The 18924-nt window shown below is 37.7% G+C and overlaps 1 protein-coding gene across 1 annotated transcript in view; it reads left to right on the forward strand.

Annotated features, from left to right (window-relative positions):
- Window positions 1–1964: 1964 nt before the first annotated feature.
- The window catches only part of GPM6A (glycoprotein M6A), a 153676-nt gene continuing 136716 nt past the window's right edge, over window positions 1965–18924 (forward strand). Inside the window, exon 1 of the mRNA XM_026699682.2 lies at window positions 1965–2145. Within this exon, the coding sequence (XP_026555467.1) occupies window positions 2142–2145 (4 nt within the window). The 5' untranslated portion in view covers window positions 1965–2141. The remainder of the gene's footprint in view (window positions 2146–18924) is intronic.

Here is an 18924-nt window from a genome sequence, read left to right on the forward strand (position 1 = left end):
AGTTTATTTGCCACTGTATACCCCACAAATCCTGCTTTAAGTTCTGAACAAACTCATAATTTTAAATCCCAGGGACCACAAACCGGTTCTGTGGGTGTGGCCTAATTTGTGGGTGTGGCTTGGTGATCATGTGATGTTTGTATGTAAATATTATAAATATTTATGTAAATATTGATTTTTTTTATAAAAAAAGAGCAACTTTTACCCAAAATCAGGCAAAGCAGGCAGGCAGGTTGAGTTGCTCACAGAATCACAGATTCATTTAGAGATCTATCTATCTGCCATTGGCTAGCTCAGTCTGTCACATAAAATTTGCTTGCAAGAAAACTCACGAAATTAACTCACAACACACCATGTATGTAAATATTGATTTTTTTATTAAAAAAAGAGCAACTTTACCCAAAATCAGGCACAGGCAGGCAGATTGAGTTGTTCACAGAATCATTCAGTGATCTATCTGCCATCAACTAGCTCAATCTCTTAAATTTGCTTGAGTCTGCACTGAATAATAGAACCTTCAGTCCTAAGGGAGGTTTGGCTGTGCTTAAAAGCAGAGCGGAAGATCTAAAGACTAGCTAGAAAGCAAGAAATCCAACCATTTCCTGCTTCCTAGCTAATCTCCCGCACACAGAACAGCTGATGGTCAGAAAAAGGAAAAATAGCAACTTAGCACGCAAGTTTGCCGGGTAAGGAGTGAGTGGGCAGGGAGGGTTCCCATGGTGTAGCCTTGTGTTTCTGAGCAACCTGGATTAATTGCTTTGGGGGCTTGCTCTGGGGGTGAGATTTCTCTGCGGCTCACCAAAATTTTCTCACGGCCTACCAGAGGGTCATGGCCCACCGGTTGGCGACCGCTCAACTAGACTGACTTAATACACCAATGAATAATGTATGCTCTTGATTCTCTCCTGATTCCCATTATTAGACTCCAGGTCTTATATAGTAGTATAACACTTTGAATCAATTATAATTGAAGTGTTATAAAAGTCTAATAAATAAATGCTATTTGTAATTGTATTTAGAGATAGAATTCAATTTATGGGATAAAATTAGGAATCTCATTATCAGATTAATTTATGTTACCCATAGTTTACTTAAGCATGGTTATTTATGTGGTAAAGACTAAACATCCTCAATCTTAGGAACCCAATATATACAATGTATCCTCAATCTTAGGAACCCATCTATATACTGTAGTAACCTATGATTACTGAATTAGCCCAATTATGTGGGTTTGTCAAATACATCGACAAAGCATAAACTAGCCATCCACATTATAATTTAGTGTTACTGTGAATATATGTAGTGTATGACTAGAGTAACCTACAGATCAGCTAACCTCAGGTACATATGTGACATGAACATGTAATAAGCATGTAACAAACAAGTATTTCATTGGCAGGAAGAACATACCCTTTTCTCTGCTTGTGGAAATTTAAGGTGTTTGTGATTTGGGGAGAAAATGGATGCCTTTAACTTTCAAAAGAGAAACCACCACAAGGATCCAACTCCATTTGCTGAAAGCTAAGATCCTAATGTTTCTCTGTTCAAAAGGAGAACTTAAGTCAGCAAGTAGAAGATGGAAGTATCAGTTCCTTTCATGCGGAAATTGCTCTGTTCCCCAGCTGAGGGGAGTAGCAATTCTAAATCACGCTCGGATTTTCCTTTCGCAGAGCCCCGAGAAGCGAGCAAGCGACATACAGAAGGCGCGACTGCCCGGTGTCCTTCGCTGAGGCAGGTGGCGAAAGGGGCGCGTCTTGCATCCAGAGTCGCTTAACTGTTCTTCCAGAGCAATCGAAGTGGCAGCATTAAGCAGGCTTTATAAAGGTGCCCTCGCAACTTGTAGATGGGAAGCAAGTGTACGGTTCACGTGCCATCTGTCGAGGGCAAGCGGAACACGCCTTCCTGCTCGACCGGGAAAGGCGCATTTCGACGCCTCAGCATTCTGGGACTTCAAGCCCCGGGGCGAGTGGGATGAGGCAAACGGAGGAGGGGTTTCTGAACCCGCCTCTGCTTTGCTGACGCCCGGCCTGGGGAACGGGTAGAGAAAGCGGAGGCGGGCGGCGGAGAGTTCCTGCTCCTTGTCTGTGTGGGACAGCATCACTCGGCTCGGCCGTCGGGAGAAGAAAGTGAAGCCTCGCGGCATGGGTGAGTTAGCTGAGAAGAAGCTGGGTAGCTCCGGGTGTAGCGTTTGGGGCTGTAGCGTTACGTTGGGGCCGTGTCCCGTCCGCTTCCATGGAAACTTTGAGCCGAGTTGGCGCCGACTTTGACAAAAATCCCGCTTGACTGGGGGAATTCAGGGGCTGCGGTTTGCCTCCCGCGCTCCCGTTCGCCTGCAAGCTGTATCCGGAGAGCTCTCCCAGCTGTGGGACGCCACCCGCTCCTTTCTTCAGGGCCGGGGAAGAGAGGGAAGGCGGGGGAGGTGTGGCGCTCCGCTTTCTTTCCCACAAGACCGCCTCTAAGTGAATTGGGACGGGTGGGGTGGGGGGCATTCAGAGCCTCCCGTCTTTCCGAGGGTTGGGAGGGGATTTAAGGGAGAGTCCCTGAAACGGAGGGCGGCATTTCGGTCTCCGGAGAGTAATAGCAAGAGGAGATGCCGAAGCTTGCACCTGCAAAGGAGCTGTGGAGCCTCGTCTTCCCTGCATCTGATTCCTTTCCAGGCTCTCGGGAGGTTTAAAGCAAGCTCTGGGTTGCGCTTGAGAGAGAAACACATGCCAGAGTTTGGCTTGGATACGGGATTTGGCTTATCTGTAAGGATAAAGTTACTTATGAACTTGCGCGGGTGTTTTGGACGCCTTTGGAGGTCCTCTTCCTGGTGTCTTTGCCAAGGAAAGTAAACCGGGAGAAGCCTTTCTCTCTGCCAAGCCTTGTTCGTGGAATGCCTCCCAGGGAGGCTCTTCTGGCACCCACATGCTGTCATTTTGGCTGACCTCAGGCCAAGACATTCCTTTTCTCCCAGGCACTGTTGGCAATTTTGGCACCAGTGTGTTGAGTTTGAGTCCCCATTCAAGACATTTCATGCCTTGTGTCTTTAAAATCCTGGCAAAATATAACATCTGCTCTTTTCTTTGGTGCGTTTATTTAATTTTAAAAGCTCTAATAAAAAGAACGGACATATTCTTTTACGAACTTGGGTGAACGAACTTGGGTGATATGTTATTTAGAAGTTACTGAACAAATGAGATCATTCACCAATATATAAAGTTCCAGAAGAAAAGTGAACTATAAGAAACAAACGTAAAATATGCATGTATAGATAACTGGCAAATCTTTCCCCATATTTGCAGTGTAGTCACTGTTACAGTTAGTTAATTGTGGCATCTTTATATTGGGAAAAGATAAACCATTTTTTTTAAAAAAATGTTTGACATGACTGACTTCCTTGTATAATGCAACCAATGTATTTTAGATGAACCCATGTGCCATATTCTTATTTCTGGTTTCATAGCAAAGGTGGTGCTGGTCTCACTTCTAAAAATAATACTTTTTGAAAAGTTTGGCCAAAGCAAGGTTGATGGAAGTTGATATCTAATACAGGTATCTTCAACTTACAACAGTACATTCAAAGTTATAAGGGCACTGAAAAAAGTGACTTACGACCATTTTTCCATGACATTTTTCACATTGTAGCATCCCTATGGTCACATGATCAAAATTGAGATGCTTGACAACTGGTTCATACTTATGACAGTTGCAGTGTTCAGAGGTCATGTGCACCTTCTGACAAGCAAAGTCAATGGGGAAGCCAGATTCACTTAACAACCATGTTACTAACTTAACAATGATTCACTTAATAATTGTGGCAAGAAAAGTCATAGAATGGTGCAAACTCACGTAACAAATGTTTTATTTAGCAACATAAATTTTGGGCTGAATTGTGGTTGTAACTTGAGGACTATACCTTGCTACATAACATCTTTTATTCTTCCCTGTTGTGTATGTTTCACTTCAGTCCACCGCTGCATACTATACAGTAGTATTATATTCTCTGCCCCATTATATCATATTGTCTGCCTCATGGTGGTTAATAATGCCGATAATTAGTACTGTTAATCCTTCCTTCTCATAAATATAATAGCCCAAACTCAAATTACTGCTTTCTCACCAATGGGAAGCTTATGCTTTCTCATTTATTTGTGAGGTTTCTATTCTTAAAAATAAATTGTAGGCAGTGATCTTGAAAGACGTTCTCTTAGTAATGTCACATAAGAATATTTTAGCAATGAAACAACCAATCGCTGCAGTTGTTAAGTGACTCACACAGTTGTTAAGTGAATCCAGCTTTCCCCTTAATTTTGCTCGTCAGAAGATGGCTGGGGAAGTGACGAAGGCAAATGACTTGGCCTGGGACTGTTGCCCAGTAAATGCCAGTTGCTAAGTTCCAGTAGTTTGATTGTGTGAACATAGGGATGCTGCAGTGATTGTAAGTGTGAGACCACTTGTGTCACTTTTTTCAGTGCTGTTGTAACTTTGAATGGTCACTAACAAATGGTTGTACATTGATGGAATAGCTTATTAGTCCAATTAAATAGATTAAACACATTTTGCTTGTTGCTCTGTTTAGTTTGGGTATGAATGGGTTAGATAATAACTAGGTTTTCTTTTAATTTAGATTTGAAGGCTGTATTCTTCTAATGTATTAGTAACAATTGGAATCTCCCGCATTAAAAAGCGCTTACTTAGGTTAACAGAGCTGGTTTTGATAAATAATTTGCATATCTGTTTCACTTAGGTTAACAGAGCTGGTTTTGATAAATAATTTGCATATCTGTTTCACAATGTCTTTTCTTTTGGTTTGATTTTCCTCTACTAATAAAACAACCCATCTTTGGAAACACAGCAACACTTCACTGCTTCCAAAGAATTTCCTTAGTCACAATGTATTTCTGAAATGCAACAAGTACTGCTAAATAAACAATAAAATCCCTCTTTTTCTCATGTAACAGTTCTCATAAACTGTGGAATCTGGATGGTTCCATAAAGAACAGCAACAAAAACACATTAAAAAAGAAAGGGATATTAAAATACCAACTACAATTTATTAAGTTACGGTTCTTTCCTTCATTTGTTTCTTGTCAAATACTTGTTCCCAGAGTACATATTGTAAAATATGACAACCAATATGTGGTTAGTATTACAGAATTGCGCTACTCTATTGATTTGAATGGATGAAGGTGTTTCTTGATACTTTATTACATAGGGCATAGAGTTTTCTTCTCCTTTGAATAAATAACTCTGCTTAAATCTTTTTTTCCATGAATAATAATTTGTATAGGTGACTGAAAGAGTTTTTAGGGACCAGATTTCATATGGCATGTAAGATTTATAATATCTATATCACAAGCAATACTGAATACAAATTACTGGGGAACATAATTTGCAGAGTTTTATTGCTGCCATGTCTTGCTTGTAGCTTATCATCTACTGTGTGAATAGAATAAACTTGCTTCAAAAGGGTTCTTGTTAGGTTTTTTTTTACTATGATCTCATTTCCTAATTCATTTTATCCACTTTATAATGGCTTGGGAAATTACTGTATAACCATAAAATCATAGGATTGGAAAGAAACTTGAAGATCTTCTAGTCCAACCACTGAGAATATTACAGGTAGTCCTCAACTTACAACCATTCATTTAGTGACCGTTAAAGTTACAACAGCACTGAAAAAGTGACTTATGACCATTTTTCACACTTATGGCCGTTGTAGTATCCTCACAGTAATGTGATCAAAATTTGGATGCTTGACAACCGGCCTGTACTTATGACAGCTGCATTGTCCTGGGGTCATTTGATCATTATTTGTAACCTTCCCAGCCAGCTTCTGACAAGCAAAATCTATGGGGAAGCCAGATTCACTTAACAACCAGGTTACTAATTTAACAATTGCAATGATTCACTTAACAGCTGTGGCAAGAAAGGTAGCAAAATAGGGCAAAACTCACTTAAGAGCTATCTCACTTAGCAACATAAATTTTATATTCAATTCTGGTCATAAGTCGAGGACTACCTCTTTGTGATTTTTTTTTTTTTCCTCTTCTTCACAGGAGTTAATGGGACAGACATATTTTAATCAGGAAACAGGTATACTAAAAAGGACCAATTGCTTCCTTTTGGAGTTGTTTTCTCTGAATTATCATGTGTACTTTGAAATAATACTACAATTTGCAGTTCTCTATCTTATGTCATGTACAGGTTATGTATATTAATTTTTAACTTTATTTTAAAAATGTGACTACTATAAATTGAATACAATAAGTGTATTTTAAATTATTTAAAAAAAGATTGATGAGGAAGATATGTTTTCTCTTGGTTATAGGAATAATGTAGTGTTTTTATTTAATGTAATAGAAGTATTTCATTTGCTGTACCCATTAATGAAGAATTCTCCTTTTCAAATGGTTTCCTATTTAATTATTATTGTACATTTATATCCTGCCCTTTTTTCTGAGAAGCTCAAAGTGGTGCATAGTCCTCATCTTATTTATACCTCAAGTCTGTAGCAATATGTGAATCACATTGTAGTAATAGATGGATTAGTACAATAAGGTAAGCTAGGTTCCAATTAACTAAGGTTATTTTTTGTGGTTAAAGTTTTATGCAAGTTCAGACTTAATCAGTGGCAGCTTCACCCAGGGCTAATTGTTAAAACGTTCTCTAGAAAGTTAAAACCATATTTAGGAGTTTGCAATGAAGATGAAGAACATTGTTCAGAGAAAGATCAGGTTTTTGTTTTACACTTTTTGTATTACAATTATTGCCGATATAGTAGGTCCTACAATAGAAAGAATCAGCCAAGCCCTCTACTTATAACAATAGCAGAGCTTAAATCTTCCACTTCTTTCTGACTTTTACATGGTAATGGACTTCTTCCCACTCATTTTTTGGCTTTGTGTGTAAAAACACATGTCCCATATTTGATAATGGTTCTGCCTGACCTCAGCTACAGTGCTGATGATTTGACAGCTTCAGCCCTCACAATACTTCCCTCTTTTTATGAATCAATCTAAAAATTACAGATTAGATCATAGCTTTCTTTTAATTTTAGTAGATTTATTTAAAAAAAAAACTGAAAACATGAGAGAATTTGCCAGAAAATAAAAGCCAGCAAAAGAATGTATCCTTTAGGATTAAAAGTTCACCTGGAAGTCAACCTAAATCCTATCACTGAGAGTGGGAAATAGCTGCTTTCAGAGTAATTGGAAAAAATAAATAAATCCAGTGTCTGATTTAGACTTGGTGGAGCCCTAACCATATAAAGCCTAAAGATCTTGTTAGAAAATTATGCCAGAAGATTTCACAAAGGTATGTGCCAAAACAGATCCTGGGATCACCACAAAAATAGTAAATATACGACATATGCCTATTTGTTAATTAATGGCAAGATGTTTAAAGAAAAAAATACAAATTGTTTTGATTTGAATGCATTTACCAGTTAGATATGTATCATTTGGCTAATTTGATCTCTCTTTCATAGATTATTTATAGAGTACAAAAAATCCCCCAAACCCAGAGCCTTGGTGGCGCAGTGGTTAGACTGCAGGTACTGCAGACTATTTCTGCTGCCTGCCGGCTGCCTGCAATTTGGCAGTTCAAATCCTACCAGGCTCAAGGTTGACTCAGCATTCCATCCTTCTGAGGTGGGTAAATTGAAGACCCAGATTGTTGGGGGCAATATGCTGACTCTGTAAAACCACTTAGAGAGGGCTGTAAAGCACTATAAAACAGTATATAAGTCAAAGTGCTGTTGCTTTTGCTAAAATGACACATAAAATTCTAAAAGCAAAAAAAAAAATAATCTGAAATTTTGTAAGGCAGATTGTGAGGTCCTTATTTAGCTTATACCTAAAACTTACACTGTCTCCAGCAAAAACACTGAATGACCATAAAAAAGTATGTCTTAGATGAGACGTTATGTCTTGCCTATAGTTATTTTACACAAAGAATAAAGTTTTAAATCAAACATGTTTAGTAAGATTAACCTATAAAATTTTGCTGCAATCTATAGATCGGGCTTCATACAAAGACTCTATAGTAAATGCATTGGGGCCTGATCAGTCCCATTGCAAGGTATTGGTTACTTCTTTGAAGATCTATGGTTAACACAAAGCCAATTACTCTGCTTGTCTTTTATGTGTGACTAATCTTGATCTTGGGATCTCTCAAACTACGATAGATGGGAATTCCTTGTACATCACAGCAACATATTGTCTAGACTCTAGAGGGTTCCCCTCCCAGGTGTAATATACTAATCTTAATAGTGTATTAATTCATAGTATTATACTTTTTCCAATAACTTCCTAGGCTTCATTTGTGGAATTGTTATCCATTTGGAGACTTGTTTCACTTTGTAATTCGGCAAGTTTCTTGCTGATATTTCTGTTATTTTTTGGCTAAAGGAAACAAATAGTAATGCCTGTAAAAAGTTTGATATTTAAATATTTGAAATAAATAATAATAATTGAATCTGGTTTTACATATTATTGGTTGAAAATATTATGAGATCTTCACAAGTATTAATGGTATAGTTTTTTTATTACTTGGCTGGAAATAAAATTAAAAATCAAGAGTGTAGGAAATATAGCATGCACCATTTACTGATAAAGAGTTTTTTAAATTAAAAAAATAATGAAAACGTGTAAATGGATCCTGTGATCTAACCTAAATATTGTGAGACAAATGTTTCTTTCACATACTGTCAATACTTCATCATATTACTACCAATAAAAACAATTACTACCAACCTGCCTCCAATCGAGGACCTGTATACTGCCTGAGTCAAAAAGAGGGCTGTGAAAATATTTACAGACTCCGCACATCCCAGTCATAAACTGTTCCAACACCTTCCCTCAAAACAACGCTATAGAGCACTATACACCAGAATAACTAGACACAAGAACAGTTTTTTTCCGAATGACATCACTGCTAAACAAATAATTCCCTCAACACTGTCCAACTATTTACAAAGTCTGCACTACTATTACAATTACTCTACTTATCACTCCTTATCACCCCTTCCCCTCCCGCTTGTATGACTGTAACTTTGTCACTTGTATCCTTACAATTTATATTGACTGTTTCTTAATATGATTTTGATTGCTTATTATGCCCTATGACTAGTATTAAGTGTTGTACCTTATGATTCTTGACTCTTGATGAATGTATCTTTTATTTTATATATACTGAGAGCATTTGCACCAAGACAAATTCCTTGTGTGTCCAATCACAGTTGGCCAATAAAGAATTCTAATACTTTTTTTTATAGGGACAATTAGTGTTTTTAAAATTAAATTTTGTTTATTTTGCACATTTCTGAAGGGCAATGGATACTTTAATGTAATTTAGGTACATTATATACAGTGCATTCAGAAAGTATTAAACCCCGCCCCTCACTTTTGTCAATTTTGTTATGCTGCAGCCTGATTTTACAGTTGTTGAAATTCATTTTTTCTCCTTAATCTACACTTAGTACCCCATAATGACAAAGTGAAAACAGAATTTTAGAAATGTCTGTGAACATATTAAAAAGAAAAATTTGGGCATTTGCAATTTGGGCATTTGGCAACCGGTTTGCATTTATGGTTGTTTGCAGCATCATGATTTTTGGCAGTTTTTGCTGGTTTCTAGCATTTCCTTCTTGTATCTGACAAAAATGTAATTGGATATAATAGGTTTTTTTTTAATGATTTAACTACTACCCTGTTTATTTCTCTTAATGACTGCTGCAAAAAGTGTCACCTAACAACTGCATCTTAAGAGCATAAGTCCAGGATCAATTATAGTCATAAGTAGAGGACTACCTGCAGTTTCTTCAGTATCTATCTGGCCCTGGGGATATGATTGCTGACTATATTTCTTTCTGGGTTAGATAGAATCCTTGGCTTCATGCTTGTTCATTAGAATGCATACAATAAAAATAGCTTTTTGAAAGAAAAGTTTGACTTTTGTAAATACATTTATTTACATTTATGGATACATTAATATAATTTTCTTGGCATTAATTTGCTTTATTACATTTTCCAAGAGTGTGTGTTTTTTTAATTTCACTTCACAGGCTAGCCTACAGACATGTTCTGTTTACCTGATCCTATCCTGTTTTAGCCTTTCAAGGTCTAATTTAGCTAGTTTTTGGAAGGAGGCAAGGGTCATCAGAAAAAAAAGCCAAATGGGAAAAAAGTAGTTCCATTATTTATATGTCCTCTTTTAGTATGTTTACTGAAGATCTTATATCATGTTACATTCCAATTATGCTGCATTCCAATTTGCTAGATTTTCTCTTTGTTCTGATGAGATAAAATTGAGATTAATTAACTGTTCATTAATACTATAAAAGTGTCCTTCTTCAATTTTACCACTTGCTGTTTTTATATATGCAAAGAAAACACTAATAAATAGGGGCATTTTCTAGGGCCTCAATATATTCAGTTGCAATGTAATGATTTTATATCATTGCTGTTGCTAATAATACCAAGTGTAAACAATAGAGGAAAGAGTAAAAATCTCAACTTTCCATTTTTATACCTGGTACTATTTCTACTGATGGTCATTTTAGACAGCAGAAAGAAGCACTACATTCCACTTAATTTGAGGAAGCCCATGCAAATGTAAATCAAGAACAACCAATTGATGTTGGTAAATACTGTATAACTAATAAAGCATACTACAATACTCACAACTGGCTTCTGAGTGTAAAAAACATGAGTCATGTTCTCTTCTCCCTATTTTTGACTTCTAGCTGATTATTAAATAAGTCTAGAATTCTTTTAATAGTTTATGTTTTCTATAGACATTAGATGTTGGTTGTAATAATAAAGCAAAAATATATACGTTCCAGCCAGTAGGGGGCAGTATATATTTACCTACTAATTACATATTCTTGAGTTGCATGATTTAATAAAACAGTTTGTCATGTTTTTTTTTTTTTGCTTTAAAGGTAAAAAATTAATACTAAGGGATGGTTTTCTTTAAATCAATTTCAGGTCTGATTCAATTAATTTTGCATCACAATTTTTTGTCAGTGCTACAGGATCTGTCAAACAGCATCCATAGAAGATGGTGGTTATTGGCATTATAAGAAAGCTTTGTCATTTTCTACCCTTGGGTTATGTTGGTGTATGTGCAAAAGGGATGGAGCTTCAATTGTGATTCTGTGGCTACCATTTTACTTGTTTTGACATCCTCCCTCACCATTCCCTGTGGACACTACTGGTGAGGTTTTTGGAATAAAAAGAGTAGAAATCCTACTTCAGATAAAATAAAAAATTATAAAAACAGGGATTGTGTGACATATTTCCCTCTAATGCCTCCTTTAGGATCAAGTTTTCATAGATTCCATGGCTAGGAATTGATCCAAAAATATTGATGAACCTTTTCATTCTAATACAGCTTCAAAGAAGCTGAATTCCCAAGCTAAAAACAGACTTTGCTGAAAATATCTTAACGGTCATATGAAGTTTGCTAATAATGTCTATGGAGATTCTCAGTCATCCAGGTCATGGTTGTCCCAAAGATGCTTTTTCAAGAGGCAACTGGACTTCAGTTGATGCTTTGAAGCTGAAGAAGCTTCTTAGATGAAAAGTGAAACGTCTTTCAAAGAAAAACTAGAAAGTCCAGTTGCCTCTTGAAAAATTTGCTAATACTACACTCTTATCAGGAGATTCCTTGGATAACTTTTCTGAAACTCTGTTGGTAGAAAAGGGTGCTGTTGGGCAAAAGTAGTTATAGCAGAAGCATACCTGTGATGCAGATATTGCATTGATTTCCAAGGAATGGTACAAAATATTTGTCATTAGCTAAAAGTTCTTGATGGTTCATCTCCTATTGGATACTCCCTTTCATGTGGAGTATACCTATCCTGTGCATGCAAGCCAGGATAATTTGCTATGTATTACTTTTCTTTATGAAAACAGTGAATCCAGGGTCTGGAAGTAAACTTTCTCTGTGTTGGCCTTGGCCCTGTGGAATAGCCTCTTGCTCAAACAAGGAAGACTTTCAGCAGAGCATTTGGAAGCTAGTTTGGCTCAGATAAGCTGCTTCTTGCTCAGTACCCTTTTTCCTTGTTACATTTTATTATGTTTTTATATGATGAATGTAGATTGCCCAGAATACAGTATATGATTGAGATGGTAGATGAGTGAAATAAAATAAATAATATTTGAAAGCCATTTTATTTCAAATGAAAAGCCCCTGTTTTTGCTGTTATGTTGATGCCTGGGTGCACCAGAACTTTTGCTGGAATGGAGACATCTAATGAAAGTAGGATTATTTACATATATGTGAACAGATAAAAAGGGCTGTGGTTCCTATATGGAGCTATTCCCATTTAGTTTCATATATACTATGTTAAGAATGGGCTTATCAGAATAACAATAGAAAAGGTGCAAATACTGTCAATTGATTGCTTTATGAATTTCATGTCATAGATGCAAAAAAAGGACTGGCATACATGGATCTAAGGGTCTGGTAATCCAGATGTATATTATTATAATTAGACTTATGTGATAAAGGAAATTGAATGTACAATTGATATGTTACCAATTAGGGAATAAATTAAGATAATGTTGGTAACCAGGAGGGAATAAATGACAGGCTCTTTGACAGACCCTTCCTGTTCGTTTCCCCAGAAAAAAAAAAGTTAATTACAATAGGCTGCCTGTCATCCAATTTGAGCCAGCAGACTGGGCATGTTGCAGGTCCCATCAGCCAAAGAGTGTCAACTGGCAAAAACTAGAAGACGTAGCCCCTGCTTTGTGGACTATTCTTCCCTCAGAATTAGAATGGCCCCATCCTTCTTGGCCTTTCACAAGGCTCTACTAACTTGGAATATGTTAAGGGAGTTATTTCTTAATGTTAGTTGGTTAACTATCTTGGCTGCTTATTATTTTTGTTTTAACTTTTATTGTTTTCAAACACTAAACTTCCCAGAGCAACTATATAAATAAATATGCCTCAAGCAAGAGAATCTCTTGAAGTTCTGCTCAAACCTTAGTGGTGGCTTATGCACACTGACTATGCAGTGTAATAATTCAAGAAACAAGAGTAGCTTTGTGGCCTGTTCTTCCAGTTCACTTATTTTCATTCAAGCACTACACAAACAGGAGTAATATCAGGACAAAAGGCATGAATGGGTGACAAATGATGGCTGAGGATCAATAATTCCATTCCATTTGTCAACCTGAGTTGATTTTCAGTGCTCATCTTCTCTATTAGTCTGAGCACATTGCCCTCCTGAAATGGGAAGATAGCTAGTAACCACAATAAGGACAAATACCTTCCCTGTTTATTCCACTGAGAAAACAGTGTGATGATCAGTTGAAGATATCCCTCAGATGTTTGTACTGGAGTGGAGATGTGTTCAATAGGAACATTTATATTGGAAACTTGAATCAATAAACATATGCAATTTTTATTGTAATGCTCTCTGTTGCTTTCTGTGCTTTGTGAACTTCTGAGAACAAAGATTTACCCTCCAGCCCAACTCTAAGAAAATAGAGAAATAGTTACTGGATTTAAGAAAACATAATTATGCTTAGTCTTAGAACACAATAGGTAGTTATGTAGCTAAGGAATTTTGAATATAGAGAAACATGTAATTAGAAAGTGCTTTATAAACTAATAATGTCAAATCTATAGATACTGTACTAAAAAGGAGAAATATAGGGAAGTATAGTAAGAAAATCCTTTTTTCACAGATAATTCCAAATGCTATCAGCATATGCTCAACTAATTGTTTCTTTTCTCACTGAATAAGGAGAAAATGTGTTTCAACGCACATTTGTTGTAGAGAAGATAGTTAGAGAGACGTAATCTGGATTTCCTGTATGGATGGTAGTAGCAAGCCTTAACTTATTTTAGTTTAGTTTAATTAACTATTTATTAGATTTATTTTCTACATTTTCTCCAGGAACAAATTAGTTTAAATACTGCTCCCTTCTCCAATATTTTTCTCACAACCACCTTGTGGGATAGGTTGGGCTGAGAAGGAGTTATCCAATGAGCTCTGGTGATGAAAGTGTAGTAGAATAATGTCAGCATGATTAGCATAAAGCTGGATTTTGATTGTATTTGTATTCCAATATTTGTATTGAATTCCAATATTTAAGGGTCTGCCTCCAATATTTGAGGGGTGGCCACAAAGAAGGTATGGTGCCAGTGCATCAGCAGTTAAGACACTGGGCTTGTTGGCCGGAAAGCCGGCAGCTCAGGTTTGAGACCTGAAGGCCATGCAGCGAGGTGAGTTTCTGTCCTCACCAGTGGTGGGATTCAAATGTTTTTACTACCGGTTGTGTGGGTTTGGTGGGTATGGCAGGAGAAGGATACTGTAAAATCTCCAGTCAGAGATAGTATTTGCCAAACTACTCAAAAATTCCACTACCAGTTCTCCAGAATTGGTCAGAATCTGCTGAATACCACCTCTGGTCCTCACCCTAACTCCTGCCAACCTAGCAGTCTGAAAGCATGCAAATGCAAGTAGATCAATAAGTACTACTGCACTAGAAAGGTAACAGCACCGCATGCTGGCCACATGACCACACAAATGTCTTTGGGCAGTGCTAGCTGAATAGTCTTGAAACAGAGATGAGCACCACCCCATATAGTCAACAACAACTAGCAGAATAAAATATTGTCAGCCCCAAACCAACAAATACAAGTGGTGATTCTTTCAAGCGGAGTTTTTTTTTTTTATTGGTTCACATCTATAGACAAAATCTTGCCAGACTGAACACTACTGTCTGCATCTAAAATATACTCTGAACTGTTAAGTAGTGAAGCCAGAAAGAGGCTGCCTTCGCCCTCTTTCTATCACACATAATATCTAGACCAATGTGCCTCTTTCTTCTCTGGAATGCATTCATTGGAATCTCACTCTTTATTGCATTCCATCACATACATACATATAGTCAGGTTTCCACAGCTTAGAGACATCTGCACATATAAAATTGCTTCCCTTACATATCTCTAACGAAGTATGAATGGGCAAAATTCAGCACTAAGGGATATAAGACTGGCCTGTTCTTCTCCTTTATACAATTACAATCACACGGAGTAGGAGTCCCCACCCCGAGGCTACGGACTGCTACTGGGCTGCAGCCCGTTGGGAACTGGGTCACCCGAATGCTGGCAAGTGCATACATTTGCGCATGTGCGGGATTAGGTTGAGAGTGTGAACCCATTCCCTCCCCCTGCTGCTGTGCACTGCAGCTGCCACATTGGTTTTTGTTTTTTAGTTACCCAGGCTTGCTTTCTTCCAATCTAAGTGAGTCTAATTGGATCTATTTATTATTGAAACACATATGCTCATTTGGATGCTTCCCCAACATTTCTTTTCAATCTCAGGATTTACTCTAATATTTGATTAAGAATGGTAGCAACCTTAGAAAACCTATCTCTCTAAAGCCTCTTCTCTTTAACTTACCTTGAAAAGAAATTTTATTTTCTCTTGCCTAAAGCTAAAGTAAAATTAAAAACACAGAATTTAACAATACACTGTGAACATCTTAAGAACAGACGGTGTAACTTAGCAACCATGCAGCCTTACATGCTAAGATTTAATATGAATATTTCAAAATCCATTTTAAAAGAATAGAGACAAATATCCAGGTATAAAATGAATTAAATTGAGAATCATAAATTTGTCTTGCCTACCTAGTTGCAGATCACTTATTAGAATAGGAATTAAGAAAAACTAATTTCTAAGCCAAGACAAATTTGGCATTTTTAGTTTCACTTCTTCATATTCCAGTCTTACATTTCATCCAATTCCCAAATTGGTTTACAATTAAAAAAAAAACAGTTAATATGCATATAATATGCATATATTTTTCAGGGCGTACTTTCCTCCAACAAGAACCTCTATATGTTTCTGATTAATGTACAAGCATTTGTGTTTATATTTTCTTATAGCATTTTGAAAGTTCTTCAGTGTTCATTGGTGGATATAAAGTAACAGCTGGACAATTCCATCTTTTTGGCATGACATTTACTGACAAAACTCACTTGGGAATACAGCTCAACTGTATGGTATTAGAAAGAAGCATTTAGTATCTCTTTCCATTTTGTACCTACATTCCTCTATTTCCATTAAATATTTGTTTGCCTTTCATTAATACAATGTCTTGAAGTAAAATAATAATGGAGTAGGAAGGGACATTAATATATGAAACAGCTTCTTGTTAGGGATACAGAGCTCTAACAACCAATCCATTTTAGAATCCACTTTGCAGGAAAGATTTGTGATTTGACTTTTTTTTTCCTTAGGGTTTTTGTAAAGATTTGTTCCTTTTCATTTTTCATTCTTCCTGTAACGAGTTATACAAAGAATACATAGCTTCTCATCCACGCTGTGATGAGAGTCCAGGATGGGTATGACTCCTCCCTGTGATGTCATCAAGCTGAGTCTGCCACTATATAAAAAGCCAACCCCTAGCTGGCTCCCCAGCTTTTTGACTCAGCTTTGGTGTTTAACAGCTGGAAGCAACTGTAAGAGTTAAAAGCTAGTGAGAAAGCAATTTATTCTAAAAAGCCTAGAAACAAGCAAGAAGGCTTCTGCACAGCTCCCAGGGATCCGATGGAGCTGTGCTTTGAGGAGAGCAGGGATCCACGCTCTTGCAGTGCTGCCCCTTTAAGAAACTGCGATTGTAGGGAGAAATCTGCTGAGCTTCCCATGCAGTTTCTCAGAGACATGGCAGCTAGGATGCTCCTTTGGCTGTGTAATTGGCAATCTGATTCCCGCCGAAAGTGGAAGCTGGTATCTGCTTCATGTGCCGGTGACTAGCTGTTTGGCAATGCCCTGGAACCATACTTCATTGAAACTAGGGACAAGGGAAAGATTCTCTTATCGGCGTGGAAGAGGTCAGAACACTGTCTCGCTCCTTACTACAGACCTTCTTCCTTCTGCATCGAGCCTTTTGCTCATTTCTTCCAGGGGCAGAGATCATTTTTCCCTTCGTCAGGAACAGTGTCCTAAGGCAGCAGGTAGACAACTGCAGGCCTTGGGTAAATGGCTCTTCGAGGAAGAGGAGGAGGTCATTCTTTCCAACGCTCAAAGTGAATGCCATTCCTCCCCATCCATTGGAGGTCATTTGGTCTTATTCACCCCAGATGGGAGGAGTCGACAATGGATGCCTGGGTGCTCAGAACGATGAGGTCAGGCCTCCAACTGGACTTCTCTCTCCACCCCCAATTTTTTTTTATCTCCTGTCCGATATCTAGGGATAGTTCGAGATGGGCCCTGATGGAGTCGGCCATTTAACACCTCGTGGACTTCAGACATTTTAAGATGCAGACTTTGCATTCAATCCTAGAGAGTGTTCAGGAGGGTGATCTCTTCTCTTTGATAGACCGCACTGAGGCATATCTCCACATACCTATCTGGCCCCATCACCACCAGTTTCTTCATTTTTGTTATCAGAGCGAACATTTCCAGTACTGCGCCTTTTCCTTTGGGCTTTCTTTGGCCCCAGATTCTTCAACAAGATCCTGGCGACAGTGGCGGCTTCACTTAGAGCGATCCTGGTGAGGGTCCAGTGCTATCTGGACAACATTCTGATCCAGTTGACATCGCTGCAATCCACCTATCGTGACTTCTGCATCACGTTGCAATTCCTGCAAAACCACAGGTTTTCTATCAACTTCAAGAAATGCCATCTTTCTCCAACGACCAGGTTGCTCCATCTTGGGGCAGTCATTGGTACATCAATCTGTGAGGTCTTTCTTTCCCTGGAACTCTGGAAGAGCTTCAACAAATTCATTGTTCAGATTCGAGGTTCGCGAGCACCACCCTTGGCCCACTTGTCCAAGCTGCTAAGGAAAATGATTTCCTGCATTGGAATCGTCCCGTGGGCCTGCCTCCATGCCCGGACTCTTCAAGGGTTCCTGCTGCCATTTCAACAAGCAGGAACCAGCCACTCTTCCACCAAGTTTCAGATAACACCTCAGGTACTTCTCTCCTCAGGTGGTGGCAATCTCTGGCTGTCTGGACATACACATACATATATATCAAATACATACATCTATACACATACATATATATCAAGTATATAATTCAGATTTGCAAACATTATTTTCAGGTAGCTGGTTATAACTATCACCTTCCCCTTTAAAACTACCACACACTCATATGGAATTCTCGCATTATACAATGTTTCAGTTCTTTATTTTAACATATTTCTGTATGTAATATAGCAACAGCAAATATTCTTGTGTGACAAATGAGGGGAGCCCTTGGCCCAGCGTCTATTTTGCTCTTTGAAAGCTACAAAAAGTAACATGGCATCTTTAATTAAAAGGCAGTATATTTGTAACCTTTTAGATTGTGTGGGTTGACTTGTTCTGATATAAAACTTGCAATGGTCACCTTAATATGCAGGAGCAATCTGTTTTCTTCTTTGAAATGCTTCAAATAATAATACAATATCTATCCCAGGTCTTTCCGAAGGACTTGATAGATAGACAAAAATGCTAAATCCAATCTCAGTACTTGGCTGACTGTGTGACCAAACCATAATGAGTCCATAGAAAAAAACTTGGACAGCACTTAGAAAATCCACACCTTGACAAAATTTCCACCTGAACTGCAAAAGGCCACGTTGCTTGGATTCACACATACACTACAACAATGCATTACAATATTCTAGGTTCTTGGGAAGAACTTGATGAGGATGGTTTGGAACAGCTTAAGTCTTGGGACCATGCTTTTAACACATCAAACAACAACATCTGTCTATCCCAGGTCCTTGGGGATTCGAAAGGTATATAAAAATGCAAAATCCACCTGGCTAACTGACAGTGTGACAAATCATAATAATAACAATAATGTTTATATATATATATCCAAAGATGTATTTCTGCATATATTGAAATAAATTAATAAAGGATTTTTGCTAGCTTAGTCTTACTTTTCTCATTCTCTTCTGCTTTGGTTACTATAGT

This window comes from Pseudonaja textilis, chromosome 6, assembly GCF_049901715.1.
Source record: "Pseudonaja textilis isolate UNSWEBS1 chromosome 6, rPseTex1.2, whole genome shotgun sequence".
Classification (NCBI taxonomy): Eukaryota; Metazoa; Chordata; class Lepidosauria; order Squamata; family Elapidae; genus Pseudonaja; species Pseudonaja textilis.